The following is a 20,571-nucleotide window of genomic DNA, read 5'->3' as shown; positions in this document are numbered from 1 at the left end:
GCCAGCCTTCTGGTTAGCAGTCAAGTGCCTTAGGCACTATGCCACCAGAGCTGCCCATGTGAGCTAAAGGGGAACATTAATTCTATTTTTTTTTTTTTAAATGAATACAGTAATACAAAGTACCTCTGGGCTTAGATGGAGCTTTAGGAAAGTGCAGATTGTAAAATACTTCTCAGAGCCAAAATCATTAATTCCATGCTGTGTTGTTTATTACAAGATTTTAAAGATAAAGAGTAGGAAATGTCTATTGTGTTTTCTTTCTCCCAAGTAATGTTTTTGTGTTTTCTCTCTCCCAAGTAGTGCTCCACCCCACCCCACCCCACCCCGCTATTTGTGTGCCAACAAGTCAATTCCAACTCATAGCGAATTTATAGGACAGAGTAGAACTGCCCCATAGGGTTTCCTAGGCTGAAATCTTTAAGGAAGCAGACTGCCACATCTTTCTCCCACAGAGCAACTGGTAGGTTTGTACTGCCAACCTTTCAGCTAACAGCCAAGCACTTAACTGTTGTACCAAGAGGGCTCCTTTCAGTTCAGATAAAGCGATTGAACTGCGACTTTCCCATTGCATGGAAAAGTTAGGCATGAACAGGCTCACGTGGAGAGAGCACATCACCTTCCTTGGTTAAATACGACAATTTCATCAAACGCAAGGGAGGAAGTGGGCACATGTGGAACACAGTAAAATGGAAGTACAGCTTCCATAACAATCCTTTGCAAAATAGTCAGTGACCAGTCCTTACATTACAATGCTACAGTTTGGGGCAAAAAAACTCCACCTGTTCTATCCCATTCTTTATTTACCTTCCTGCATCCCTCTGGTCCATCAGGACTTTATTTATACACAATAGCAAAGAAAGCCACACAGAAAATAGATTTCTAGGGACTAAGTCAGGACCCTGAGTGGTGCAAATGGTTTGTGCCCACCTGGTGGTGCCACGGAAGCAAGGCCTGGAGATATTCTTACGTAAAGATGACAACCAAGAAAATGCTATTGAGCTTCTCTCTAACCTGTGGGATTGCTGTGAGTCTGAATCAACTCGAGGGCAGCAGGTTTAGGGATTAGATTATGACCAAATGGGGAAGAATGGTCCAAATTACATACATGCTTCCTAACAATCAGTTCAGAACCAAGATGCCTTGTTCCCTGCCAGGGATCCAAGAGCCCGTTACTGTGATGATGAGTGTCAGAACCATGATGCCGGTCAGGAAGCAGGGGGGACAATGATAATGCTTGGCCACTGCTAATGCACATTTTGCCCACTTTTCTCTCCCTTGCAGTCTGAGTACCACTATGAGTACACGGCGTGCGACAGCACAGGTTCCAGGTGGAGGGTCGCCGTGCCGCACACCCCGGGCCTGTGCACCAGCCTGCCCGACCCCGTCAAGGGCACCGAGTGCTGTAAGCAGCCATCACTCTCCAGGGCCATCCTGCCCCCTCAGCCTTGGCCCCTACCCCAAGCCACCCCCTTCCTGGCTTCGCAGCTACCTTAGGGAACCAGATCTTTCCCCCAGGTAGCCTCTACCCTCAACCCTTTTGAAATTTGGTGCAGAAATTTCATTTCATGGATGCAAACTGAGTATCTGAATTTGCTTTTATTTATTTATTTATTTTTCATTTAAATCCCATCAGAGGCTTAGCATAAGTAATTCCAGCTGTGTGCTGCACATAGAGTTTTTTTTTTTTTTTTTTTGGCTTGCATCTACTTTCTTTGTTGTCTGTGCACTTCTATCCAATCTACACTCACCAGCCACAATCAGTCATTAGGGAAGACTGTGGTTCATTTTTGTTCTTGAAAAGGAAGCCAGAGAAGATAAATTTCTGCAGCCATAGACCTTTAAAATGCATCGGGCATCAGCTTAGGGAAAGAAAATCTTCCCTGACTGGTGGATCTGACTGTGCAATTAGAAAGGCAGTGTTTGCCTGCAGCTCCTATCCCCACCTCTGTGGCTCTGTAGTCACAACTTTACTGCAATTGATAGCTATTTCCTCTGCACTGTTCTCTTAGGAATGCAAAGGAGACAACAGTGCAAATCAGGGACTAGAATTAAGGAATATTTGAAGATTTGGGAAGGAGCTTATGGGCTTTTAAACTCTAAAATGAGCTTAGCACAGAACCTAGTTCAGTAGATAAGCAAATCAATACTTGTTAAATGAATGAATAGATATTGCTAAGATCTGAGATGTGACCAATGGAATCAAAGGATTCATCTTCTGTGAGCTTGTCTGACTTTACTGACCTCCTACTCTGTGTAAGCACTGGGTTGTGCATGTGCTATGTGACCCACAAAGATAAACCAGGCACAGTTTCTGCCTCTAGAAGCTGGTGGAGGAAGCAGGTATTCATCCATTCACTCATTTTTTCCCCTGGAAATCTTCATAGAACTCCTTCTGTGTCTATCTGTGCCAATCAAAGAGCCAGCCATCCCTAGAGGAGCTCCCATCCTAGTGGGAGGCAGACATAAATACAATGTGATAATATGGCATGACAAAGAATGGGGGTGATGGGTGCTCAGGTATCAGGAACCCCTGGGAGAACCACTTGAGCAAAAGTTTAGTAGTGGAAGCACAACAGACACATTCAGGGAAGAGCATGTGGTCCAGGATGGAGGCCACACAGGGAAGGTGATGCATGAGGTTGGGGTGGAGAAAGGTCTACACTGGGAGATTGAGCTAGAAAGTTAGATTGGGGCAAATTGTGGAAGACTTTGAATGCCAGGCTGAGAACTTAATTCTGCAGCCAAAGGGGAGTGCCTGATGATTTTTTATGTAAAGGGGAAATAGTACCAGATAATGTTTTAGAAAGATACCTCGGACCACAGAATGAACAAAAGCAAGGAACAAGGAACTAGTCAGGAGGACATTGCAATGGTGATTGAGTTCACAGGTCATGAGAATGTCAACTAGCATGGCAGCAGTGGAACCAAGAAGGAGAAGACAAGGGCCAGAGACACAAGGGGGACATTCAAGGCAGAACTGCACCATTCAGAGGGGTCTGCACCATGGGACCTGGTTATCTTCACCACTGGAGAGCTCTCAGAATGGCCAAGGCACTTCATCCTGGGAAACAAGACTGTCAGGGACAAACCAAAGTCCTATTGCAAGGCAGAGTTTCCATGACTGAAATCTTTTTTCTTTTTAAAAAACAATAGCTGTATTGAGATATCATGTACAGCCCATAAAATGCATCCTTTTAATGTATACAATTCAGTGGTTTTTAGTACATTCACCAAATTGTAAACTACCACCACTATCTAATTTCAGAATGTCTTTATCACCCTAAAAAGATACTTTGTACCCATCAGCAGTACCCAAACCTCCCTCTCCCCAGCCCTTAGAATCCACGAATATTTTCTATCACCATGGATTTGCTTATTCTGGACATTTCATGTAAACAGAATCATGCAGTATGTGCCACAGCCCTAAATCTTAACAGGCCAAACTAGATCCTGGTCCTATGCTTCTCCCACAACCTTGTCATTCTCCTGGGGCAACAATGGTCTCACCACCCCTCCCCTTGCCCTTGCTCTCTTTTCTAGCCTTCTCTTGCAATGCTGGAGAGTTTCTGGATATGAAGGACCAGTCATGTAAGCCATGCGCTGAGGGCCGCTACTCCCTGGGCACCGGTATCCGGTTCGACGAGTGGGATGAACTGCCGCATGGCTTTGCCAACCTTGCAACCAACATGGAGATGGAAGATGGTGTCACTGAGTCCAAAGAGAACTGCACTTCGTGAGTTCTCCCTCTTCTTGTCAGGAGCGCTGGGGAGCTCCTCTGCTGCTCCTGAGACTGAGTAGGAGGATGGAGGGGAGAAGGACCCGAGCTGCTAGGGTGAGGGCTGGAACAGGTCCCCTAGACTGCTTGTTCTGACTTCCACCTCCGCCCACCTTTACTGACTGGAGTTTAACAGGGACTGACAGGCATTTTTGAGAAGTGAGAAACAGGAGAGTAGAATTGAACAAGGGAGACTAAGTTGAAATGGCCCAGTCCATTTAAAATGAACCCAACTGGGGTTACACATTGAGTTTTAGATCAGCCACTAAACTTCCTCTCCTAGACTAGAACACCATTTGCAAAGGGTTGAGTATCTTCCCGGCTTTGGTGCTAAGTTCTAAAACTGGTTCTGCCAAATCTGAATTCATAGGTTTTTTGGGGGATGAATAGGACTAGAGCTTTGGTCAGTGGTAGCTAAGATTTTCCATAGCCCTGAGACCCTGATGACCAGAAATTTTTCTGGCTCAGCAGATCTTTGCCAGTAATTGAAAAGTTCAGCCCAGGGCACTTGGAGAACTGATAAGCTATCCCTGTCATATCCTTGCACCTTTAAGTTCAGGGATAGGAATTAAATTATATGCTTTCTATATGCCAGGGGAGGCCCTGATGGTGCAAACGGTTAACATGCTTGGCTGCTAACCCAAAGATTGGAGGTTTGAGGCCACACAAAGGTGCCTTGAAAGAAAGGTCTGGCAATCTACTTTCAAAAAATCATTCATTAAAAAAACTCTATGGAGAAAGAAGGGCTGCTTATGCACAGGGAGACAGCTCAGGCGGCAGGCGTGCATGGAGGGGTGGACACAGGGAAGAGGTAACTGTTGGGAGGAAGTAGGAGGGGAGCTGTTGCATTATGATGAATTGTGGTCAATGTCATGAGACAAAGTGTATGTGAACTGCTGTACGGAAAGTGAACTTGCTCTGTAAATTTTCACCCAAATCACAACAAAAAAAAAAAAAAAGAAAAAGAAAAAAAGTCCTATGGAGCACAGTTCTACTATGATACACATGGGGTCACCATGAGTTGAAATCAATTCAATGGCAAACAATTTTTAGCTGCTTTACATATACTATCTTCCATAATCCCACAAGGACCCTGTGAAATACTATTGTTCCCATTACACACATGAGGAACTGGAGGCTCAGAGGGGTTAAGTGACTTGCCCTTTGTTACCCAGCTTTCAGCTGGTGAGGCTGGAATTCAAACACAAGCCCCATGCTTTCTACGGCCCCATGCTGGCACCTTTAAATTGCTTTTCTCAGGGGCCAGGCAATGTTGGGAACTGGGGAATGAAAGTGCAGGGTGCAAAGTTGTCAAAGGCAATTGTATATTGTTCTTGGTTAAATATTAACAATGAATACAAGAGGAAAGTAAATGGGAGTTCCCCTTACACCTAGCAATCAAATGGATAAAAAGGACTCAATAATTGTGTCACACTTGGATTTCTCAAACTGGTGGCGACTTCTCCTATTCCTATACTCAGATCTCCTAGAAGTACCATTGTCTGAGCCACGCAGCAGGCATTTAATAGTCCAACTGTAATGTTAGTTTAGAGTTCCATTTTATGTGCCAAAGTTATTAGCATGACAAGGCCAGGCTTGGTCTTGAAGCTAGAGATAAGAGGGTATTAGAGCTGGAAAGAGAGGTAATGTGTGGGTTAAGACAACCAGCCCCCACTTAAGTCCTAATAGAGAATGTGCTTGACTCTGAACATGTGTGAGCCTGGCTCACTACATCAATTCCTGCTTGTGCAAAGAAAACATTTCTCAGTTCCCTGAGGTCCTTGCTGAGAGACCAGAAATCATTATTTCTCAGCCAGGGAGGATGTGGGCCCGTTAATAACACACCTCAGCGAGGTAGATGTGCTTCCAGGGCACGCAGTGTTTTGGAGTCTGGATCTCAAGGCACCCACAACATCCGTGGGAGGGAGAGAAAGGATGTTTCTCCTCTGCACAGATGGATAGGAAATGGCCTCCTTAACAGGTATTGTGGTTTCCCCACCATCAGAAAGGCAATTACTGAGCTGGAACCAAGACCCCAAGCATCTGGCTTTCCTGTTCAACCATATATTTACCCAAATCCAACTCCACTGCCTCCATCCTGACACAAGCCAATGCCACCGCCTGACTGTTCTGCCATAAGAGACTCCCAACTTGTCTCTGCATCCACTCCCAGACTCCTCTGGGCCACTGTCCACTCAACAGCCAAATTGCTCTTCTTAAAGCACAGATCTAATAGCAACCCTTTCCTGATCAAGACCTTGGATTCTATGGATTCCTGTTGCTCTTGGGATAAAAGCCAGTGCCTTCCCAGGGGCTGCAACAATCTCCTCAGGCTGTCCTCCATCCTCTGCCCATTTCTCCAGTTCTTTTCCTGCTTGCTTATTATGCTCCGGTTACACTGGTGACCATGTTCCCTCCCTCCTCAGGACCTTTGCACACACTCTTCTCCATTTCTTCTCCTAGATCACTCCCACTTACTCCTCAGTTCTCAGCCTAAATGTTACTTCCTCAAAGCCATCCCTAACACCACAGACTCGCGTTACAAACTCTTGTATCATGTCATGTTTCTCTTTATGTCCCTTATTACAGTTATGATTAATTGTGTAATTAGTTGTTAAGTTTTTGTGTCCATAACTAGAAATAGAATGCAAACTCCAAGAGGGTAGGGATGGGATCTTCTTTTTCACTGCCATGTCTCTAGGCTCTAACAGAGTATCTAACAGAGTAGACACAAAATTAAGAATCAGGAATAAAACAGACCGCTGAACAATTTCCAAGTTGGGATCCTGAGCCCTCAGGGAATCATGCATGGTTCTTGAGTAGAAGTTCCAGGGGTAAAAGGTGCTGGGAACAGACTGAGGTCAGAGACTGGGATAAACAAAGGGAAACAGAAGGGAAAAGTGTACTATAGAATGGATGCTGTGTATTAGTGAATGAAGAAGGAAGAACAGAAGCCCAAATACTGCGAAGGTGAAAACAAGAATTTGAGAAAGATGTGAACATTAAAGAGATCTCGAGAAAGCAAATATTTACTGTTGTTGTTGTTCATTGAGTGGTTGTCAAGTAGGCTCCAGCTTGTGGTGACCTTACGCATAACTAAACGAATTGTTGCCAGGTCCTGGGCAATCTTCATAGTCGTTAGTATGCTTAAGTCCGTGGTGGTAGCTACTGTGTCAATCCATCTCTGTGAAGATTTCCCTCACTCTGTCATGATGTCCTTTTCTAGGGCTTGATCTTTCGATGACCATATAGACCAGAGTTTATTAGCAGTTACTAGGATGGGTGGGAAAGGAAAACAAGGAGCCATTGCTTATGGAGTATGGAGGTTCTGTTAAGGTGATGACAAAATTTGGAAACAGATAGTGGTGGTAATTACACAATATGGTGAATGTAATTAATGTCACTGAATTGTACATGTAAAAATGATTGAATTGGTACATGTTTTGTTATATATGTTTCACCCCAATCAAAATGAAAAAATAAAGAGAGAGATCTCAAACACTGGAAACTTTTAAGTTTGCCCATACAATTTCTCCTTTTTTTTCATGAATTTATGATACAGTGTCACACTGTGTGAGGTAGGCTAGGAGTCACAGTGTCTGGATGGCCTGCTATGCGAGAATCCCTTTCTGAAAAACTCTGCTTCCCCAGGACCATGGTGAAATGATATGTTTATTGACATATCACAGCTGAATGAATTTGGTAAAGTTTCCTAATCACCTCTGTGCCTCAGTTTCAACCCTCTCATAGGTTGAAATGAGAATTAAATGACGTGAGTTTTGTTGTTGTTAGTTGCTGTTGAGTCAATTCTGACTCATGTGATGTGATATCAATGGTTGATTTCTTGGAAGTAGATTGCCAAGCCTTTCTTCTGAGGCACCTCTGAGTGGACTTGAACCACCAAACTTTTGACTAGTAGTTGAATGGTTAACCATTTGTACCACCCAGGGACATAAATGAGGTTATACCCATAAAGAATTTAGAACAATGTCCAGAACTAGAAACTCATCAAAATGTTATTATTATTGAGCATCAGACAATCTTCACCAGGAACAACTCTGACAGAAATCAGAGTTGTGATGCATTTTGCAGATGCAACCCATTCACAGCATTCTTTTAATAATTCATCAAACTTAAAGAGTTGTTTATAGCTGATTCCGTGTAGCACATCAGCATTAAATGTTGTCTGTTTCAACAAGGTGGTGTGGTAGTTAAGGCATTCAGCTGCTAACCAAAAGATCAATGGCTTGAACCCACCAGCTGCTCCATGGGAGAAAGATGAGGCAGTCTTCTTCCATAAAGATTTATAGCCTTGGAAACCTTGTGGAGCAGTTCTACTCTGCCCTATAGGGTCACTCTGGGTTGGAATTGACTAGATGGGTGTGAGTAGGGTATTTAGGATGAGTTCAGCTTAAGTATTTTGGACATGTTCCCATTTTCAGAATAACACTGACTATTGAAGAGCTGGAAGTACCATGTTATTCTGGCAAATACAGGGGAAAATTTATCCTTGGGTGGTCATTATAAGTAACTGGAAACCCAGGCTGTTCTCAGGCAAAACAGGGAAATAGTGGGATTGTATTTGAGCCCTATTTCCCACATTATCTGTATAATTCCCTGAGTTCCCCTATATGTCAGACCCAGTGTTTGGTCCTTGGAATTCAATCCTTCTGCCAAACTTTCTCTCACCCCCTTGGGCCTTCCCACATGCTGTTCTGTCTTCCAGGAACACATTTCCTCCTCCCTCCCTCTGTTTAATTCCTGCTCATGTCTTAGGATAAAAGTCATCTCCTCTAGGAGGTCCTCCGTGACCATAGTAAGCAAGATAAGGTATGGCCTCCGCCTTCACAGCATCTACAGCCTAGCCAGGAAGACAAACACTTACTTAAGAGTTAAAATGAAGTATGAGCAGAAAAGGAAAGCCAAATTGCAAATAAACTAAGAAAAGATGCTCAACCTCCACAGTAATCAGGGAAATAAGATTAAAAGCACAATGAGACACCACCTCACCCCACATCATATTGGCAACATTAAAATCTGGTGGTTCCAAGTTTGGTAAGGATGTGGACCAACAGGAACTTTCTGATGCTGGTGATGGGGTGTGAATTTTACAACCACTTTGGAGACCAATGTGGCAGTATGGTCCATTTCCTCTGACCCAGCAGTCCTACTTCTAGGCATCCTACTCAGATATGCGTACAAGGAGACAGGAATAAGAGTTTTCATAGCAGGGTGTATACACTAGCAAGAAAATAAAATACCATTTAAACATCCATCAACAAGTAATGAATAAATAAATATGGTAGAGTCACACAAGGGAATATTATACAGTAATAAAAATGAAAGAAGTAGAACTACCTGTGTGAACATAGATGGATCTCACAATCATTATATTGAACCCCCAAAAAAAGCATGTTGAAGAATATATGAGTATGATACCATTTACATAAAATTTAAAAGCAAGCAAAACAGTACTGCACAGTATGTTGTTTAGAGATACATATATGATTAGTAAAGGATAGAGAACTATGTGAGGATGAAAAACACCAAATTCAAGAAAATGGTTACTTGGCGTGGGGAAGGGATTATATGATAGGAAAGAGGGTGAGGTTAACTGGAGGTGCACAGGCTTTCTTGAGTTTTGAGTAGAAGAGTGTTCGTTATATCTTTGTATATGTCTTAAATATCTCATAATATATTTTAAAATAAATAAAATAGACAGATTGTGGCTATAGCAAGAGAAATAAAGAGATATGAGCACACATAGCAGAGCCAGATAAAAGAGTCAAGGAGGACTTCCTAGAGGAGGTGACATTTATCCTAAGACATGAGTAGGTGTTAAATGGAGGGAGGGAAGAGGAAGTGTGCTCCAGAAAGAGGGAACAGCAGGTGGGAAGACCTAGAGGTGACAGAAAATTTGGCAGACAAATTGAAAGAAATTCTGTATGACTGAAGATTAGAGAGTGGGCAAGGGGTCTGGACTCTATTCTAAGAGCAACATGGAGTCACAAGGATTTTAAGCAGGGGATTGATGTGGTCAGACTTCTGTTCTGCAGGATCTCTCTTGCCACAGTGTGGAGAAGGGGTTGGAGGGACAGGACAGGATGCAGGGAGATGATCTAAGAGGCTTTTGCAGCGATGATGGTGAGTTGGGGGCCTGGAGGGACCGTGGGCAGGGTAGGCAGATTTGAGAGAGATTTAGGAGGTAAAATAGACATGAATGAATTGATTGTGTCTGCAGTTCTCTGGATTTCTCCCTTCCCACCCAAACCAATTACCATCTTAGAGTGAGCATTTCCATAAAAACAGGCTGGACTAGACTGGACCTCTAGGTACTAAAGAATAACTGTGTCTATTGACTATTTTTGACAACTTTGGAGTTGGACAGGCCTGGGTTTGAATCCCAGCTCTACTTCTTACTAGCTGTGTGATATTGGGCGAGGTATTCTCCAGTACGTGGTTTCATCATCAATTCAATGGAACAAAATAAAGCAACCATGAATATAAAACACCTAGTTCAATACCTGTCAGATAACAAGCAACCAATAAATGTTATCTACCCCTCCATTTCACCTGCCATCTATTTCAGGGTAGTTTTGAAGAAGGTGAGTGTGTGTGTGTGTGTGTGTGTGTGGCAAGGGGACCTGTATTATTCTTGTTGGCTGTATCTCAAGCATCTTAATCTGCTCAGAGCTTCTTTTATAACTCATCAATGAGAATTTTCACTAGCTTCATCTTGTGAATCACACATCTGGATTTCCCCTATGGACAGAGACCTAACAGAACTCGAGACCTGCGCATTGTTCACGGCCAGGGGGGCTATGCCTCTGCCTGTGACACTGGCTCCCATCCTCTCACAGGTCCAAGTGGGTCCCTCGGGGTGACTACATCGCCTCCAACACAGACGAGTGCACAGCTACGCTGATGTACGCCGTCAACCTGAAGCAGTCGGGCACTGTCAACTTTGAGTACTACTATCCAGACAACAGCATCATCTTCGAGTTTTTCGTAAGCTCCTACCCAAGTGGGAGGTGGGATGTCAGCAATCTCTGAGGCTCAGACTCATTTACAGAAATCACAAAGATAAGCCTGCTGGGGAAATCTGCACAGTGGTTTCCCTCTGGGTGAGCTGAGGCTTCAAGAGGTGAGGAGATGAGACAGACTTCAGAGAACTCTGATGAGGAACAGTAGTCTGGGGGATTTCTAGATGTTTGTCCTGCTCAGATATGAAAACAGCATGTGAACAGCTTCTGGTTATAAGTTATTTCTTTGGTGTCAGTGAACAGATATTTTGTATTTGTGCAAGTGGCTCCAGTCCTACTTCCAGGTTCATGGATTCTGAGCACAGGCCCTAGAGGGAATCAGCAACTAAAGGAAATACTATTGTCTCTTTCTTTGAGGTGGTGGAATATGAGTGTATTACCCCATGACTTGACCACCAGAAGGACCCTCCTGGGGTGGCTGGAGCAGTGTGGGGTAAGGAACTCATTTGTTCACAAAGCTAAAACCTGATCCTGACCTCCTGCTGTCCCAGGTACAGAATGACCAATGCCAGCCCAATGTGGATGACTCCAGGTGGATCAAAACCACAGAGAAAGGATGGGAGATCCACAGTGTGGGTATCAGACCTACCTTCTTCCTGGGGACTCTAGAAAAAGGGCCAAAGACTTTCCTCCAAAAAGTGCTTCCCCTTTGTCTGGATTCCCATCCCTCTGTCCCTAGAAGATAGGATCTGACATGATAAGAATGCTATAGTCTCTTTCCTTCTCATGCTAGAATCCGGGCATGGGCTGACTTGTTGCTCCTATAACTTGACCCCCAAGACCAACAGCTTCCCAGCTTTAAGGGCTTGGTCTTCTAGGGATGGGGGATAGATGATTAGAACCAGAGAGGAATAAGGAATATCAGTCACATTGTCATCAACACTCACAGGTGCCCTTATTGGTCTCACCATAAGAGATGTTTATGGTATATATGGCTGAAGGAGCAGTAGGAGGGAGCATGCAAGGGTTGTAAGAGGAGGCTTAGAAGAAGAAAGCAAAAGCTAAGATGGGAGGAAGGGCCAAGCTGAGGATCAGAATAGACATTATCATGCAGGCTGTAAGAGGAGGGGTCCCAATGAGAGGTGGGTCAGCAATATCTATCTCTGCCACTGCACTAACTTCTCCTGTTTGTGGTTTTTAGGTGGAGCTAAATCGAGGCAATAATGTCCTGTATTGGAGAACCACAGCCTTCTCAGTGTGGTCCAAAGCACCGAAGCCTGTGCTGGTGAGAAACATCGCCATAACAGGTACAAAGAATGGGGTCCAATCTGGGGCGTGCTACTAACTGCTGGCATCTTGACCTCTTGACTTTGAGGGGTGGGTGGAAGTCAGTCCCCAGGCAGCTCAGCCTGGATACTCAATCCTTGCCTTTCTGTGTTGTTCCTCCTCCCTAGGGGTGGCCTACACTTCAGAATGCTTCCCCTGCAAGCCTGGCACATATGCAGCCAAGCAGGGCTCCTCTTTCTGTGAACTCTGCCCAGCAAACTCTTACTCAAATAAAGGAGAAACATCTTGCCATCAGTGTGACCATGACAAATACTCAGGTGATGTTTCTGAAGGTGGGGAGAGTTTGGTGGGGGGTTACATCCACCAGGCAAAACAGGAAGTAGACTGATCACTTTGGCTAAGCTGAACATCATTCTTAAATCTTTTCTTATGAGTCCTTGAACATTCTTTCTATTCTAGTTGCTCTAGAAACAAAGAGCAAATCTTTCAGTAAATATTTACTGAGCACCTATTATCTGCTGGATCCTATTCTAGGTGTCTGGAATACAACAGTGAGTAAAATAGACAAAAATTAAGTGGTGAAATCAATCAACTTGACCTCATAGACCTATACAGAGCATTCCACCCAACAAAAGCACAATACATATTCTTTTCCAGTGCACATGAATCATTCTCCAGAATAGACCATATATTAGGACACGAAACAAGCCTCAACAAATTTAAAAACATTGAAATACTACAGAGCATCTTCTCAGATCACAATGGAATAAAATTAGACACCAACAATAGAAAGTCCAAGGGAAAAAAAACCCAAATATGTGGAAACTAAATAATATACAGCTCAAAAACTACTGGGTAACAGAAGAAACAAAGTGTGAAATTAAAAAAAAAAAAAATTCTAGAAACAAATGAGAATGAGAACAACTTAGCAAAACCTTTGTGACATAGTGATAGCAGTACTCAGAGGTCAATTTATAGCAATAAATGCACACATCAAAAAAAAAAAAGAAAAGAAAGAAAGAAAATCAATATTTTAATTCAGCAACTCTAACAATTAGGAAAAGAGCAACAAAAGAAACCTACGGTATCCAGAAGTAAGGAAATAATAAAGATCAGAGCAGAAATAAATGAAGCCAAAAAATAAATAAATAAATAGAGAAAATCAACAAGACAAGATGCTGGTTCTTTAAAAAGATTAACAAAATCAACAAACCACTGGCAAATTTACCAAAGGAAAAGAAAGAGAAGATGCAAATAACATGAGTAGTAAATGAAAATGAGGACATCACAGCAGAACCAACTGAAATACAAAAGATAATAATGGAATGTTATGAAGAGCTGTACTCAAACAGATTAGAGAACCTAGAAGAGATAGACAGATTTCTAGAAACACAAGACTTACCTAAACTAACCCAGTCTGAGACAGAATACTTGAACAGACCCATAACAAAAGAAGAAATTGAACAGGTCATAAAAAACTACCCCTCCCCTGCCACACACACACACACACACACACACACAAGATCCTGGCCCAGATGGCTTCACTGGAGAATTCTATCAAATTTTCAGGGAAGAACTGACACCTATACTACTCAAACTATTCCAGAACATAGAAAATGATGGACTACTTCCAAATTCATTCTATGAAGCAAGCATAACACTGATGTCAAAACCAGGAAAAGACACCACTAAAAAGGAAAACTACAGACCAATATCCCTCATGAATATAGATGCAAAAATCTTCAACAAAATCCTAGCCAACAGAATCCAACAACATATCAAAAAATAATACACCATGACCAAGTGGGATTCATACCAAGTATGCAAGGATGATTCAATATCAGAAAAACAATCAATGTAATCCACCACATAAACAAAAGGAAAGAACCATATGATCATATCAATTGATGCAGAAAAGGCATTTGATAAAATACAACACCCATTCCTGATCAATCTCTCAGCAAAATAAGAATAGAGGGAAAATCCTCAACATAATAAAGGGCATATACACAAAACCAACAGGCAACATTATTGTCAATGGAGAAAGACTCGAAACATTGCCCTTGTAAACAGGAACCAGACAAGGATTCCCTCTATCACCACTTCTATTTAACATTGTATTGGAAGTCCTAGCCAGGACAATATGGCAAGAGATGAGAAATAAAAGGCATCTGAATCGACAAAGAAGAAGTAAAGCTATCTCTATTTGCAAATGACATGATTCTATACATAAAAAACCTAAGAGACTCAGCAAAAAAAATTCCTGGAACTAAAACAAGGGTTCAGCAAAGTGGCAGGATACAAGGTCAACATATAAAAATCAGTTGGATTCCTCTATATCTACAAAGAGACCTCTGAAAAGGAAATAAGGAAAACAATACCATTTACATAGCTACCAAAAAAGATAAAATACTTAGGAATAAATCTTACCACAGACACAAAAGACCTATACAAAGAAAACTACAAAACACTACTACAAGAAACTATAAGAGATCTACATAAATGGAAGAATATGCCATGTTCATGGATAGGAAAATTGAATATTGTGAAAATGTCAATGCTACCCAAAACAATATATATATTCAATGCAGTCCCAATCCAGATTCCTTCAACATTCTTTAAGAACATGGAAAAACCAATCACTAACTTCATATGAAAAGGAAAGAGATCTCAGATAGGCAAAGCACTGCTGAAGAAGAAAAACAAACTAGGAGGTCTCACACTTCCGGATCTCAAAACCTACTATACAGCCACAGTAGTCAAAACAGCATGGTATTGGTACAATGATAGACAAATAAACCAATGGAACAGAATAAAAAACAGAGAAATAGACCCATCCATCTATGGACAGTGGATCTTTGACAAAGGACCAAAACCCATTAAATGGGGAAGAGATACCTTCTTTAACAAATGGCTTTGGTAAAATTGGATATCCACTTGAAGAAAAATTAAACAAGCTCCATACCTCACACCATACACAAAAACAAACTCAAGATGAATCAAAGACTTAAATGTAAAATCCATAAAGTTCATCAAAGATAAAACAGGGGAAAATTGAGGGGCCTTAATTTATGGCATAAATAAACTATCTAGTATAACCCAAAATGCACAAGCAGTAGAAGAGAAACTAGATGACTGGGACCTTTTAAAAATTAAATTCTTATGTGCATCAAAATACTTCTCCAAGAGGGTAAAAAGAGAACCTACAGATTGGGAAAAATATATATGACATATCTGACAAGGCACTTATCTCTAAAATTTATAGAAAATTTCAACACCTCAAAAAGACAATCCAATTCAAAAATGGGCAAAAGACATTCAACAGACACTTCACTAAAGAAGATATACAGGTAGGCAACAAACACATGGGGAAATGCTCACAATCATTAGCTTTTAGAGAGATGCACATCAAAACAACAATGAGATATCATTTTATCCCAGCAATAATTCAACAAGACAAAACAACACATACTGGTGAAGATAGATGCAGAGATATTGGAACTCTCATACACGGCTGGCGGGACTGGAAAATGGTACAGCACTGTAGAAAATAGTATGGTGTTACCTTAAAAAAATGAAAACAAAACCATTTGATCTAGCAATTCCATTACTAGGAATATATCCTAAAGAGATGAGAAGCAAGACACGAATAAACATAAGCACACCCCATGTTCATCGCAGCACAATTCACTATAACAAAGAGACGGAAACAACCTAAGTGCCCATCAACAGATGAATGTGTAACCAAACTATGGTACATTCACACAACGGAATGCTATGCAATGTTGAAGAATAATGAAAAATACACAAATTATCTCATAATGTGGATGAATTTGGAGGACATTATGCTGAGTGAAATAAGTCAATCACAGAAGGGCAAATATTGTGTGAGTCTATTATTGTAAAAAGTCAAGGAAAGGTTTAGGCAGAGAAGGAAATTTACTTTGTTGGTTACTGGGTATGGGAGGGAAGGGGAAAGAAAATTTCAGAGTAGCTGGAGGTCACGTGCTGTTTGGGGTGTGGGGAGGGGCGGTATGGAAAGAGTCTGTGACCAGCACAGTGACAATGGGGAAAAGGAGGACACAGAAACATGTACAAAAGATATAGACAACAGAGGCAAATACTATTACATGCATAACCCTGCATTACCACTGGCACCAAACACGAGGCTACAGGTAAATACATGGAGAAGTGAGAAGATCAGGTAGGGGTAGGTGAACAGGAATATACCCAAGACCAAGGATAGATTTGGCTGAAGACAGTCTTACATACATACTTGTGCTACAAAATTATCCACATACATTACAGAAGTAACAGAGGAAAGGTTGGAGTAGTTTCTCAGAGACAACCAAACACCTTGAAAGAGAGAATCATTGGGCCTGCAGGCTTGAGACCATAGTCTTGAGGGACATCATGTTCAATTGGCACAACATAATAAATAAAAATCTTGTTCTACATCTTACTTTGGTAGTGGTCACTGGGGTCTTAAAAGCTTTTAAGTACCCATCTAAGATGCAACTATTGGTCTCCTCTCCTCTGGAGCAAAGAAGAGTGAAGAAAATCAAAGTCATTTGGTAACAATTAGTCCAGGGGCTGGAAGATGGCGTCATACCTGTAGCCTACAAGTTTGTTCCCTTTACCATCTTATTGCCAGAAAAACTAGGTGCAGCAGTTTGAAGCAGGGATTCTGGGGCTGTCAACAGCTCATTAAATTAGAGAAGGCCAGATTTAGTGGAGAAGGAGGGGAATAAAAGAAGAAGAAGAGTAAACAGCCAAGAAAAAGTAAAATTAATCTGCCCTGTGGCAGGTGAGACAGTAAAACAGAGAAAAGGAAAACTCTCTAAACAATACCGGAGAAAATCAGGGAGAGAATAGGAAAGCAGGAACACCCGGGTGCTAATGGTGGCTTTGGGGACTCGGACTACCCACAACAGTAGCTTCTGATGGTAACCTTGGAACTGAGCTGAGTAAGTGGACAACATTTCTGAGAAACAGAGCAAAAACATTCTGGCTCAGGTTGCCCCTGAGCTGGGAGCAGAAAGGGAGAAGGGAGGAAATACACAACAGCAGGTAGGCAGGTCCTGGGATGAGCTCACAGCGCAAGGCAGGGATCTAGCTCTTCCAGGACAGCTTTTTAGCCCAGAGGGGTCCAGAATATGGAGTTTTTGCAGCTATCCAACCCAAGTGGAAAGTAGTGGCTCCCTAACCAATTTTGAACCGCGGGTCTGTGAGTAACAACAAAACAGTCATCATTGGTAGCCATTCCAAGCAAACTCAAAACAAACCCCAGGAACCAGCAGTAACCACTAAAATGCGGAAAGCAGGGACTCGCTAGTGGTGCCTTGGTTTTTTTTTTCCTTTTCTTTTCTTCCTCTTTTTTTCCCCTTTCCCCTGCCTCACCCAATAGAAGAACCACATTAAGCCACCACAACATCTGCTCATCCCAACTCTAAATCCCCTTCATGATGAACAGAGACCCACATCCACATTTCCCACAATGATTCCATCAACACAAAGAAAACTGCAGAGCAACTGTACACCTGAATTCATAACCCCAAAAAATAAAATACACCAGCTCCACCCTTGCAAAAATATTTAAACAGAAAATCAAGGCAAAACAAATCAATACATATATAACTAACAGTTAAAGAAAACAACTTCAAAATGTCTAGGAAACAACAAGCAACTTCAAATCAAACAAACAAACAAAAAACCAGGATAAGACAATAGAAATAAAATCCCAAACAATTAGTCCAAAGATATGGTGAGCCACGAAGACCTCAGCCTTCACAACCCAGAGATAAGAACTAGATGGTGCCTGGATACCAATGCCAACCACTCAGAAAGGAATAAATCAGAATTGGAGATCCCGGATACAGTGGGAGAAAAATGTGGAACAAAATTAAAAAACACAAGAATGACTAGACTTAGTGGTTGGATAGAGAGTGGTGGAACCCTCGAGACTATGAAGCCAGGTTATCCTTTGGGCCTGGAAATGGACTCACTTCCATGGATTGGCTCTCAACCCAACAGAAAGACCTACATGCAGAACACCTACCCCAGGGCGATGCATCCACCCACACAGAGGGAAAGCTGGGCAGACAGGAGTAAATAGTTAAGAAGGGCACAGGGAGGGGAAAATCACAGAGGGGAGAAGGGAGGAGAGTTTGTTATGATTGGGGATGGTAATTGGGGCTGCAAAATCAAATGTGCATGAACTGTTGAGAGAAAACAAATCTGCTTTGTAAATTTGCACCCAAATCACAATTAAAATACATTACATATATTAAACAGTGAAATTTTCTTTTCTTATTATACCTATATAATAAAGTTAGAATTATAAATAATAGGTATAATAAATCAAAGAGGTAGAAATATATTTTTTTAATTTATAACAATTACTGTTGTTGTTGTTGTTATGTGCCGTCGAATCGGACCCGACTCATAGCGCCCCTCCTTGGGTTTCCGAGGCAGTATCACTATGGAAGTAGATTGCCCAACCTTCCTTCCGAGTAATAACAATTACTACAAAAGTTAATTTATAAGAACCATGAGGCTGTATTGATGAGCAAAAACACTTTGAGAGCAAAGGCGAAAGATGGCAATTACAATCTATTATCAACCTGAGCATCTATGGAATTCAAAAGCGGCAATTTTAGAAACTCCAGGGTTCCTTGGAACACAGTTTGAAAGCCACTGCTCTAAGGGAAAAGGAAGGGACAGCTGGAAGTGGCCCACTTTTACAAGCCCTGGATAGCTTCCTAAAGAATCCCAAATTGAAAAACAGAACCAGATCATTTGAAGGAGTTCTGGTGGCAACAAGGTTCCTGTGATAGGTAAGCATGTCCCCAGAGGCCCCCTCTCTCAGGCAGCCCAGTGGTTGGCGCAGGGGCAAGTCTCCAGGGCAAGTTCTGAAACAAACAAGTAGGAGAGAGAAAGAGTCCCCTCTCCTCCCCTGCACACGCATACCTATTTTCCCTTTTTTCCATTTTTCCTTTCTCACACAGAGCCATATGTAAACCCTGCATGAGGCCTCTCTCAAGCACACCCCTTATCTCTGTACAGACACACCAACACCCCACACAGGTGTTACAGTTTGTATTTGCTCAGCTAAGACCTGCTATTGACCTTGTGAACTACTTATTTCTACACTATTCCTAAAACAAAAGTCATATTTATCTACACAGACCTTGCCAAATGAGTGTAGTTTTCAGTAAGAACAACAGTGTTTAGATTTGGGGGGAAGCTTTTATCTAAGTCTAAATTTCTGATTTTCCACTTGAATTTCTTATCCTGCCCTCCCTAGGTCTCGCTCCACCTCCATCAATAGTATCCTTTGTTAGTCCAAGCCTCTAGCTCTCTTTCCAGCCCAGCAGTTGTACAAGGGTAGCAAGGTGCAAGCAGCTGGCAAAGTGGTTCCAGGGGAAAAAAAAAAAAACTGCCTAGGAGTTTAGGAGCTCTGGTAGCATAGTGCCTAAAGCACTTAACTGCTAACCAGAAGGCTGGTGGTTCAAACCCACTCTTCGGAAGGAAGATGGGGCAATCTACTTCCGTAGTGATACTGCCTCAGAAACCCAAGGAGGGGTCGCTATGAGTCAGATCTGACTTGACGGCATATAACAACAACAGGAGTGTTTTTATCAACTCTATGTAAATGGCTTTTTATCTAGAAAGCTGTAATGAAAGGGCTAGGTTAGGACTCTGATTCTTGGATTCTATTATTCTCTTTCTTCCACCAATTTCTCAATCTGTCCCTTTGACTTCATTTCTCTTTTGAAGAACATGGTCAGCTTCTTGACCACTTGTCTAGCTTGAGGTACAAAAAGAGTCAAACTCCTTTAAGGCTTGACTCTTCCAGAATACAGGGTCAACGGGAGATTGGCAAAAACCAAGGAAAGTGATGAGAGCCTATAATGGAATGTGTATGACGGGGTGGCAGAAGACCCTATGACCAATGAGTCATCCATTTAGGAAATATATTCTGAGTGCCTGCCATGTACCAAGCCCTGGGCTTAGTGCTAGAGTTACAGCTGAACCCACTCCAGGGACTACCATCCAGCTTATAACTAGAAGCAGCATGTAGTTATGTATATACCTAAGTACACCATGGTACAGTAGGTACAGGGGTGGGAACAATGAATACAGCATGCATTGGAGTCAAAAAAGGAAAGTAGCCAGTCCTTTCTGAGGAGGAAGGAAAGGGTTCACTAAGTATGGTCTTGAAAGATGAGCTGAGTTTTGATGAGTTGGTAATTGATGGGGATAGGACTTTTGGGAGAGAAGTGTGAGCCAAAGTCAGAAGGCTCAGGAAACAATAATTCAGTATGGCTGGAGCTTAGGTGGAGAGAAGTAGCATCCAAGGCTAAGAGGTGAGCAGGGAAAAGATTACAGAGAGATCGTTCTGTGCCAGAGCTGAAAGTTGGAATTTGATCTTATTATCAATTATTGTTGTTATTATGTGCCGTTGAGTCGGACCTGACTCATAGCAACCCCTCCTTGGGTTTCCGAGGCAGTATCACTATGGGA

At 42.2% G+C, this 20,571-nt stretch overlaps 1 protein-coding gene across 1 annotated transcript in view; it reads left to right on the top strand.

Annotated features, from left to right (window-relative positions):
* The window catches only part of ELAPOR1 (endosome-lysosome associated apoptosis and autophagy regulator 1), a 116,068-nt gene that overhangs the window by 64,230 nt on the left and 31,267 nt on the right, over positions 1–20,571 (top strand). The window contains exons 2-7 of the mRNA XM_007949807.2: positions 1,282–1,402; positions 3,541–3,733; positions 10,636–10,783; positions 11,310–11,390; positions 11,960–12,065; positions 12,213–12,362. Coding sequence (XP_007947998.1) covers positions 1,282–1,402; positions 3,541–3,733; positions 10,636–10,783; positions 11,310–11,390; positions 11,960–12,065; positions 12,213–12,362 — 799 coding nt within the window. The remainder of the gene's footprint in view (positions 1–1,281; positions 1,403–3,540; positions 3,734–10,635; positions 10,784–11,309; positions 11,391–11,959; positions 12,066–12,212; positions 12,363–20,571) is intronic.

The sequence above is a fragment of the Orycteropus afer genome, unplaced genomic scaffold (genome assembly GCF_000298275.1).
Source record: "Orycteropus afer afer isolate SDZICR_OR568_19922 unplaced genomic scaffold, OryAfe1.0 scaffold00010, whole genome shotgun sequence".
Taxonomy (NCBI): Eukaryota; Metazoa; Chordata; class Mammalia; order Tubulidentata; family Orycteropodidae; genus Orycteropus; species Orycteropus afer.
This window is presented reverse-complemented; position numbering and strand designations above follow the sequence as displayed.